Source organism: Tasmannia lanceolata, unplaced genomic scaffold (assembly GCF_043159265.1).
Source record: "Tasmannia lanceolata isolate RefF3 unplaced genomic scaffold, GAP_Taslan_0.1 ptg000003l, whole genome shotgun sequence".
NCBI lineage: Eukaryota > Viridiplantae > Streptophyta > Magnoliopsida > Canellales > Winteraceae > Tasmannia > Tasmannia lanceolata.
Genome location: NW_027518680.1, coordinates 23,134,015 through 23,144,620, shown reverse-complemented (window position 1 = coordinate 23,144,620; position 10,606 = coordinate 23,134,015). Strand labels below are relative to the sequence as shown.

General features: G+C 38.0%; 1 protein-coding gene across 7 annotated transcripts; it reads right to left on the bottom strand.

Annotated features, from left to right (window-relative positions):
- Positions 1–72: 72 nt before the first annotated feature.
- LOC143861938 (uncharacterized) lies at positions 73–9,599 on the bottom strand. Of its 7 annotated transcripts, none has more exons than XM_077372916.1 (9): positions 9,465–9,599; positions 8,929–9,063; positions 8,681–8,726; positions 8,451–8,500; positions 5,042–5,353; positions 4,486–4,527; positions 4,273–4,392; positions 4,061–4,174; positions 73–299 (listed from the first exon to the last, which is right to left on the bottom strand). In XM_077372916.1, exons 5-9 carry the CDS (start codon positions 5,061–5,063, stop codon positions 196–198), a joined length of 402 nt encoding a protein of 133 aa, XP_077229031.1. In that variant the 5' UTR covers positions 5,064–5,353; positions 8,451–8,500; positions 8,681–8,726; positions 8,929–9,063; positions 9,465–9,599; the 3' UTR covers positions 73–195. The 7 variants fall into 7 exon arrangements, with proteins under 7 accessions (XP_077229031.1, XP_077229048.1, XP_077229037.1 ...); XM_077372933.1 differs by having other exon boundaries at positions 5,042–5,331; XM_077372922.1 differs by lacking the exon at positions 8,681–8,726.
- Between the last annotated feature and the right edge of the window lie 1,007 nt (positions 9,600–10,606).

The window sequence follows — 10,606 nt, the reverse complement described above, 5'->3', positions numbered from 1 at the left end:
CTGTACAAATTAAAACCTGTGACACATAGAGATGCTTCACATATAAGAACCTGTGACACATGCAAAACCTGCTTTACAAAAGTATAGAACCTGTAGACTTTGATAAAAGAACTTTTAATTTATTTAACACAAAAGAAAATTTACAAAGGATGGATCAAATCGATGGGGATGCCTTAAAGGCTACAAGTGCGATATTTAAGTTCCACACTCAAAGCCCGCATTTTTTTCAGCCCAGTTTGATAGTTTGGACCGCCTCTTCGAACGTAGATGTGCATTCTTGATGCCTTCAGTTTGGATTCCTGAAAAATCAAGAAGATAGGCATATAAGTAATATATACTGACGAAATTTCACATTTTATCATACAATTGAACACAAAAAACTTGAAATAAATTGAAAACAAAGGTTACCAAAGTTGGCATCGATGTCATCAAACGATAATGATATATTGTTCCCAATCAACACCACAGTTGCAGTAACCCTAAGCAATCCAAATCTTCTCTCTATATATTTATTCCCTAACCCTAAATTAAAAAAAATGAAACCCACACCATGGTGGATTCTATGGATCAAAACACCAGCTTCCATGCTTCGTATAGCATAAACTGAAATTTAAAATAAAAGGCGTGTGTTAATATTCAAAATATGGGGGTGAAAATCATTTTCAGTCCTTTGTCAAAAATACCTTCCGCCCTCAACAGGCTTGTAAAGGAGATGAAAATACCAAATAGCCATTCTGAGAGATTCCCATTGGAGCAAAGCTCATAAAGAAGAAAACACTCATCACAGTAACCCAACAAAGTCACAAGGTTTGGATGTCTAACATGTGATAGGCTCGTAACCTCCCTCACAAATGTCTCCACATATTCATCCTTGATAATATGCTTCAGTGCAACATGCTGCCCCTTTTGAGAGTACACCTTTATTCACCTTTCCTAATATATCACAGAAAGTCAGACAAAATCAAGCTTGCTCATGAACCAGACTAAAATCCTTAACCAGTGCCTAAACGATTTCTTCAGGCCATAGAAACTTCAAGTGTATGATGTATAACCTACCTTACGGATCTATACAAGAAGGCCCACTCCATTGTCTAAAAACAATGCCAATCAAGACACGTATTTGTAGTTGTACATCCATAGTAGTTTTACAAGGAATAAAGTGTGCCATTTTACTAAATCTGTCTACAACGACCATGATACTGTCCCACCCTCTTCAACAGCATTTTGTATTTGGCCGAAGTATGTATCCTCCTTGATCTATTCTTTCAACTTTTCAAACCCCAATGTTTCCATTTTCATGGTATTTAACAGCGAAAAACGTCTGCTAAGAGCATCATCTACTTTATTTTGTGTACCTGACTTGTGTTTAATGGAAAAAGTAAATTCTTGCAAGTAGGATACCCATTTTGCATGCCGAGAGTTAAGCTTGTGCTGTCCTTGTAGAAATTTCAATGCCTTATGATCAGAAAATAACACAAACTCTCGTTGAATTAGATAATGACGCCAATGTTGTAAAGTCTTCACAATGGCCTATAGTTCCAAGTCATATATTGAGAAATTGAGCTTACCACTCAATTTCTCTCCAAAGTCTCCAACAGGCTTGTGTTCTTGGCTAAGGACAAAACATACGCCCACCTTTGATGCATCACAGTCCACTTCAAAGATTTTATTAAAGTCGGGCAGTGCTAGCACCAGAGCACTAGTAAGACATGCTTTAATCTCCTCAAAGACCCTTTGTGCTTGAGAAGTCCACTCAAACTTACCATTCTTCATGCAATCGGTAAGAGGAGCCATGATCACACTAAAACCATGAATAAAGCGTCTGTAAAAACTAGCCAAGCCATGGAAAGAGCGTACCTCATGGACATTCCTCGGCCTTGGCCATTCCACCACAGCCTTAATCTTCGATTCATCGGGTTTGATTCCTTTTGCTGAAACTTCATAGCCTAAGAAAATCAATTTCGCTACCACAAACACACATTTCTTGAAAGACGCATACAATTGCTTCGCCCTTAATGTGCAAGTACCTCCCGGAGGTGTGGCAAATGTGCACTTTCATCCTTGCTGTAGACAAGGATGTCATCAAAGTAAACTACCACAGATTTGCCAATAAACGGTCTAAGCACCTGATTCATAACCCTCATGAAAGTACTAGGTGCATTGGAAAGTCCAAAGGGCATTACCATCCATTCAAATAGGCCTTCCCGTGTCTTGAAAGCTGTTTTCCATTCATCCCCTTGTCGGATTCGAATTTGATGGTACCCACTTTTCAAGTCAAGTTTAGAAAATACCGTCGCCCCACCAAGCTGATCTAACATATCATCAAGTCTTGGAATTGGAAACCGGTACTTAATGTTTATTCGCTTGATGGCCCGGCTATCCACACACATACCTCAAGATCCATCTTTCTTTGGCACTACTAAGGCCGGTACAACACAAGGACTGATACTTTCCCTTATATAACCCCTTTTCAGAAGCTCCTCTACTTGCGTTCTTAATTCCTCATGCTCCTTTGGTGACATCCTATAATGTGCTTTGCTATGCAAGGTAGCTTCTGGCAATAAATCTATTTGGTGATGAATGTCCCTAAGAGGAGGTAAACCTTGAGGCAAATCTTCCGGAAAAACATCATGATAGTCTTCCACTATTCTTTTGACATGTGCGGGTAAAGTGTTTATTTCCTTTTCTCCTTGCATATCAGCCATAGGACTGATTATTAAGGCAAAAACAAGTTCTGCCGCATGGAGTTCCTTCTCAAATTCTTGCCTTGAGAGACAAGTTTTCTTTTTGCCCGAGTTGGATTTTCCGCTGTCTTCTTTTGATGGCACTAAAACTAGTTTCCTTTGGTCTTTATGAAAGGCATACGTGTTGTTTTTTCCATCATGTATAGTCTCTCGATCATATTGCCATGGCCGGCCTAGTAACACATGACAGGCGTCCATCGGCACTAGATCACATCACACCTTGTCGTTATATCTCTCTCCAATGCTAAATGAAATGAGACAGCATTTAGTTACCCAATCCTCGTTGTTGTGATTAAGCCATGCTAGCTTGTATGGTTTTGGGTTTGATTCCACCTTGAGGTTTATTTTTTGAGCAGCTTCTTGTGAAATCACATTTTCACAACTTCCCGAGTCAATGATTAGCTTGCACACTTTGCCCTTTATAGTACACTTGGAAGCAAATATATTATTGTCTTAGCCAATCTTCTTCCGGCTTAGGCACAAGGCACAACCGTCGAGTGACAAGGCACTCCCCAAGTGCATTCACCTTCCTCTTCCACTACCTGTTCCTCCTCACTGATTGGTTTCTCTTCATACATCTCCTCATCAGTTCCTTGTATTAATAAGTGTTGCTGCAACTTTGGACACGAATTAGCATAATGACCCACATTTCCGCACCTAAAACATTTGATATTTGAAGACCTGTTCTGATTTTTCTGTTGTCAAGGCTGGACTGCTGTTTGAGACCTTGTAACAGGCCTATGAGGGATGGATTGAGGAGGCATGGTGCGTGTAGGGGCTGTTGGAGGCGTGGGCTGTATACGGGAAGACGAATCCGCCACTATTTGCATAGGAAAATCTGCTAGCAATGCTTCTTTCTTGTTAATCTTCCAATGCTTGGGCTCTTGCACGAGCTTCCTGAACACTTCCACAGTGATGTAACACTAAAGCATATTTCAATGAAGGCTTCAAGCCTTCCACATATCTCGAGACAAGTTGTTCTTGGTTTTCTCCAAGTTGTTCCGAGCCACCAACATATGAAATTTATTAGTGTATTGTGGAACGGAGCAATTACCTTGTCTCAACTTGAGCAACTTTTATACATGTCTTGCCTGTAATTAAAAGGAAGGAATCCCTTTCCCATTTCTCTCTTCAATTCTGCCCAACTTTTATACATGTCTTTGCTACCACTATGTTAAATATAATATCTAGACTCTAGACTCTAGACATTCACATATACTTCTATTGTATTTTATCTCTAAAGTATCTTTCTGCAAGCTATTAGGTGAATGAAACAGAGGGTGAATTTACTGTGGCAAGTAGAAATAGATGTTCACCTGCTATGCCTTGGCCAATGAAGTTCAAAGCATTTAGATCATTCGTGGCAGCATAGATCTCCTTAATTGGAATTTTCTGACAGCCAGACCCTTCAGATACTAACTCCTTGGAATCTGTAGAAGTAAACAAGCCAATGCTCAATTTACTAAGTGTTAAAAGTGGTAAGTTACAGTGGATGAATAATCTAGGAATGGGAAATGCTATGAAATACCATCTTTTTCTTGTGGAATACTGGATATAGACCATTTTTTTGTCGAGTGCCACACGGCCCACACCACAATAATTACCAATATGAAAATCCCTCCTAGACCCCCAACTAGTAGCCACAGACCTATTTCAATGCAAAAATTGCCCAGGTTAGAAAAGAGGTCAAAATAACTCATATAGAATGAGGTTTTTGTCATCGTTTCGAAGAAGGTTTCACCTGTGAAAATCTTAAAGCTTTCTCTTCTACTTTGTTGTCTGTCTGCAAATAATTGGATGATTCATTACCAAACTATTCTTTAACAAATTAAGGCAAAACACAAAAGAATTCACAGAAAAAAGCAACATAGTAGGAACGTTTCAGTAAGCACATACATCAAAAAACACTGAATGAATAAAAGCAGCATAGAAAGAGAAGATTATGAGCCCAAAGAACCCTAATATAGCAAGCTCACAATAAACGATTATTCCATTTCTCTAAAATAACCCAATCTCCATTTGCAGTCACCTATAGGGTTAAACAATTTACATCTATACAAAGTTAACTAAAATGCACCAGCATGATAAAGTGGGTCAAAACAAGCTTTTTTTCTGACATAAGCGGATTGAATTCAAGACACCCAACTCAACACTCCGATACTACTGAACCACAAGTTCAGAGCACAAATAAAAGATTCTCACATATTTAAAGACTAGGATTAGCAAAACTGAAATCTATTTTGAGGGCTACAATAAGGAAAAGAAGAATTCCTGAAAATGAGAAGGAAGAGAGGTACTATTCAAAGGACTTGATAACATCAATCTCAGAAGCCATCTTGTTCAAACTTTTGAGTATGTCTTCCACTTGTACCCCTTCCTTGAACTTAACCAGTACTAAATGGTTCAATTCACCCATGGTTGCACTGTCAAGAGGTCCGAGCATATGGGCATTTTATAAAGGTGAAGGCTCCATACATGCTTTCACAATCTCACTACTGCTTTGTTCGACCCCACTGCTTTGTCGATGCCTTTGCTGAGTAGTAAGGCAGCTTGAGGAAATCACTGTTTCGTGGACAACATCTCCTACCTGATATTATTTGACATATCAACTACACAAGGTGGAGAGCCTCAAATCAGCTAATAAATTACACCTTTTGGGGCCCCCATTTGAAATGCAGGAATTTCCAGAAAAGTTAGGAAAAGAAAAACTTACCAGAATTTCTTGCCATTCCATTGATTACATATGAAAAAAAAAAAAGTTACTTGAACTACAGCAGTTCAAATTTCATTTAAGTAGAGGATTTTCAATTTATACTGATCCCTCCAAGGAAGGCATAACATTAAATCAAGGTAATTAAACAAGTTACTTGAACTACAGCAGTTCCAGGTGTAAGAGCTGTTTAGATAGGTTTCTAGAAGTGGCTATGTTAAGTCTCTAAGATGCTTATTTCCAGATTTACGGACTTCGGTAGAAGTTTAATTACAGCAAGTTTGCTTTATTGAGTCAGAACTATAATTTCAGTACAGGTGAAGTTTAAGCTAGAGGCTCTAAGCCAATATTGGTGGGATTCTATATATATGGCATGCAAGAGACAAAGTTCAGGAACCTTTTGTATGGGAGTTTGATGTTTTCCTCTATATTTCCTGTTACTTTCTGTTAGTTTATATTTGAGCACCTCCATAACCCCCAAAAGAACATGAACCAATACAACCTCACAATATGAAAATATCATTGGTCGATCTTCTAGCAGCTAGATTTTGCAACACTGACTCTTTCCTTACTTTTCCAGCATGCAAGGAGAATACACATGAAAGTGAGGGAAATGGCACTATGTGCGTAGTCTATTTTTAGTGCACACCACTACCCATAAAAAAAAAAGAATTTGCAACATTACACTAAACCCTGATGAATGCTAGAAGAAGATGTGTTATACGGATAAATCAGAGCAAACAATGAAAAACATGCATGTGCTAAGAGAAATGAAAACATAGCTTGCTTATCAAGGCAGTGGCAAGGGCCCTGTGATAACTACTTAATAACCCAGTTTTTGGTGTGGGGGCAATCATTATGGTGGTACACAACAAGATGTGGCCCATCTCACTTGACTAGGAGAATTATGCATCTTATGTTCAAACCAAGTAACTTAACTGGAATTTTGCATGGACCATGAGTGAGAATAATGTGTTTTAACCAAGTCCGAATAACCAGTTTCTCATTGTTGAATACTGCATTGAACCAATGTATGCTTAACCAATTTACAATCACATTAAAGAAAGGGTACCTTTTCATCCAATCCGTGAATAAAGCCTTCTGTAGCACTCTAGACTCTACCGAAAGGCAGTAGAAAATCTACACAGTACCTGTGCGGGTTTCCAACACCTCCCACTTCAGCAAGAAAATGTCACCTTCCACTTCAGCTAGATAGTTCATTCTCGCTTGAGATTGATGTAAAGTGTACTTGACGCGGATTAAAGTGAGATTACGTTGTTGAAGGTCGTCCTCCACTGCTTCAATGGAAGAAGAGCCTGAATTGTACGATGGTATTATAGGAGGCTTTCTTCCGTAGAGTGCCTCGAACATTGTTCTTAGTACTCTGGTATGTCCTCCGGAAGGAGTACTGTGTAATTCATACATGAGTTGGTGCCGTAGATTAGACTGTGAGTTATGGGAAATGTTGCCTACAAATTGACATTGCCAGAAGATAGTCGGATTCATCCTGTCTTTCATATTTCGCAACTCAAACCATATCATGGACCAACACCAAATCCTCCTTGCATTTTGCCTTCATTAACTGATAACAATCACCCAGTTGTTTCACCACTTGCCATTTTAGGCCGAAGAGTTGTGCTTCAGCAAGATAAACCAATAACTCAGGTGCTCGTTCAATGGCAAGGACTTTTACTAGAGGACACTTCTTGGGAAAATTTAGTCGATCTTCAATCGGATTACCCATCCTTCAACCTTGAGGACAAGGTTATTTTTCAAGGGGTGGGAAATGATAGAGAACATGGTATATCAGAGAGCCAACAAGAAGAACAGAAGGAGATTGCTGACAAAGAAGGACAATCGGAGGTCAATCAGATCACGACAAAAGAGTCAGAGGCAGTAGAATGACCAGAACACCCCGGTGGATGAAGGATTATGTCCATCGTTAGATTAACATAATCTGATTCATTAAAAGGTTGTTAAACTAGGATGTTATCGTTTACGCTTTCCATGTAATTCGAGAATAATGCCAGCTAGGCTCAGTTGGTTATGATCTGAGTCAGAGAATCAAGTCCTGTTATGTAAAAGAGGCCTATAAACAAGGGCATCAGGAGAGGAGAAATATAAAGAAATACAATTTTCTCGAATCTTCTTCTTCTGCTCTCCCTCTTTCTCTTTTCCTTCTCTTTTTCTACCTATTTTTGTTCTGTTACAGAGACTTGGTAATCGTCACTACTGGGTCATAACACATCTTCACAATTTCTCGACCCCTTAGATTCTAAATGACCTAACTACCCTTATTTTATGGAAATGCCTAAAATGCATATTAAAGGGCTAAAATGACCAAAGTACCCCTACTTATGGAAATGTACATGAAACAAAAGAACATTTCCTACACTAATGAGCATTCAAAAGCCGATGTAACTTTCTTAAGGGGATGCTCTTGCATCAGCCGGACCCACATCTTTTCCTATTTTAACCTTAATATTTTCAAATCTAAGAGCTATTATAGGAGCCTTTTATGTCTTTTTACCCGCTCAAACATATCATAGAGTTAAAAACACATAAAATGGCAAGTACAATAGGAATTCCGGAAATATCGTTAGAGAAGAAATATGAAATAAATCACCATCAAAATACAAGACATCTACACAAAAATTTTCTTAATTATTCTGTATTGCTTGTACTTCCAAAGCATACTACACTAAAGGGAGGAGTCTTTACCTTCATCAAAGTGGTGTATGGTTGCACAATTCATTACTAACTACGCAACCAAAATCAAAACATAAAAAACACAAGGAAAAGCAAAGAATCAATAAATTTATACTAAAACTAACAAAAAATCCCAAATTTGAACCGAAACAACAAATGAAAAAATTGTCCCAACTCAATTACTCCAATAAAAATGTCAAAATTGATTTCCAATTCACTAAGCACAACAAATTCTAACCTAAAACAGAGATCCAAAAACTGAAGGCCGGAGTTAAACAAGATCTGACCTTTTCCTGGCCAGATTGTTGTGGAGAATCCGTCGAAGGAATATCTTCTTCTACAAGAAAAAAAGGCTAATCTAATAGAACTTCAGATCTAAAAAAGAGAAAGGACGAGAGATAATTCTGCATGAGTACTACACTAAAACAGGCAACTCACACAAAAAGAATAGTGATCAAACAATACCAAATACTAAAAGCCCTAAAAACCAAATCCATATAAAAATTAAACAACTCACTAATTTCACTCAAAGTAACCAATATTGCTGATGAATTAAAAGAACCCTACATCGAAAATCAGAAAATGGGTAAAAGTGAAAACAATAAATAGAGCTTTGGCACATATTTATAAAGAAAGAGAGAGGAGGAAAAAAAAACCTACCATGATCTAAGACATAAAATGAAAAAAATGCTTCTAGATCTGAAACTAATAAGCAATAACTTGAAACCCATCTTGAGAAAGAATAGAGGAATCAGGAGAACTCACATGCTTGGAACGATTGTGTAGATCTCAGGCCAGAAGGAATGAACCCTAACCCCAAATGCCCTCTTCTTCGTTTCACAGTAGCCAAAAATAGGGATGGCTTGGGGATGGAGCCAAATGGAAAGGGGTGGTCGAAACCTGATGGACATGAAAAAGAGTTAAGAAAATAAGAAAATAGAGATAGAGATTTAGGGTTTCTGATGGCCTTGAAATAAGAGTAAAGAAAATAAAAAAAGAACTACAAATCTAGGGTTTCTGATGGACATGTAAAAAGGGTAAAGAAAATAAATAAAAGAGCTACAGATTTAGGAATTTCTGATGGACATGAAAAAGAGTTAAGAAAATAAGAAAACAGAGGATGGCCTTGAAAAAAAAGTAAAGAAAATAGAAAAAGAACTACAAATCTAGGGTTTCTGATGGACATGTAAAAAGGATAAAGAAAATTAAAAACAGAGCTACAGATTTAGGGTTTCTGATGGACATGAAAAAGAGTTAAGAAAATAAAAAAACAGAGATACAGATTTAGGGTTTCTACTCACCCCTTCTGCTTTCTTCTTTCCTCTCTTCTTTTGTTTCTTCTCCTTCGTCAATCGGCAGTTGAGAGAAAAAGAGGCATGGAAAAGAAGGGGCGGGAGAGAAAAGCTCGTGTGTGGGAGAGAAAAGATTGGGTGTGGGAGAGAAAGTTAAGGCGCGAATCGTTTTTTTAGTCTTTAAGTTTTTCTCTGACCCTATACTAGCGGTCGGATAAATTACCGCGCCTAAAACCCAACATCAGTAGCTGTTTTTAAGACCGCTGGTAATAGACCGCTGGTATTTGATGACTTTGTTGTAGTGATGCTATTCTCATTCCACATTGCTTCTTTGGAAGAAAATATTTTTAAGCAATCATTCATCTTTTCCTTCTTTCCTTCTTTCCTTCTTTCCTTCTTTTCATTTTCTATTCTTTTTATTTTTCTTTTAACAAATATGATGTCACCATTGTGACATCATCAAGGTTGGGTGCTCAATTCATGTGGGTCAACCATGTGGGCCGCCCACCATGGTGATTGACCCATATGGGTGAACCCATATGAGCTCCATCTTTGCGGGCTTTAGCCCAATGGGCCATTTCACACGGGTTTCGGGTTTTTCCGTAAAATTCAAATAAAATCTTTCTAAATTCAACATTCTATATATGGACCCAACTCATTTGACATTTATGGTGCATCCCTCACACATGATCCGACCATCTTTTTTGGAAAATAACTTTTCGGACCGAAATGCCCCTATTTGATTGTTAGACATCCAAATGCGACGAAAATACCCTCAGATTTGTTCACCCCTAAAGGGAAAAATTAAAAATGGAAAGTCTTTGTGGTCAAACTTCAAAAATAGAAACTTTTAAAATTAGGTCCTTTCGGTGAGCAATATTAAACAGGATCATTTGGTATCCCCTGAAAATACCCAAAATGCCTTCAACACTTAGAATTTTCAAATTAAGTGAAACTCCTGAGAATTTATAAATTTAGCAAGTTTTCCAAAATTCAGGAAATCATTCATAATCTCTCAGACATATTTCGGGGATCGAAAAAATTACACAGGAAGTGACCAAATTACCCCGAGGTGCTAGAATTTGGCGAGACAAGGGAAAACCCTGAGAAATTCTAAAAATAGCAGATTTTCGAAAATTTATGAACGGACT

Bases quoted from the DNA above. Each gene is read 5' to 3' on its own strand.
- LOC143861938 (XM_077372916.1), bottom strand. From the start codon at position 5,063: ATGTTATCAAGTCCTTTGAATA. The intron at 4,528-5,041 runs GTACCTCTCTTC...AATTATTTGCAG, and splicing joins GTTATCAAGTCCTTTGAATA to ACAGACAACAAAGTAGAAGA. The intron at 4,393-4,485 runs GTGAAACCTTCT...GCATTGAAATAG, and splicing joins AAGCTTTAAGATTTTCACAG to GTCTGTGGCTACTAGTTGGG.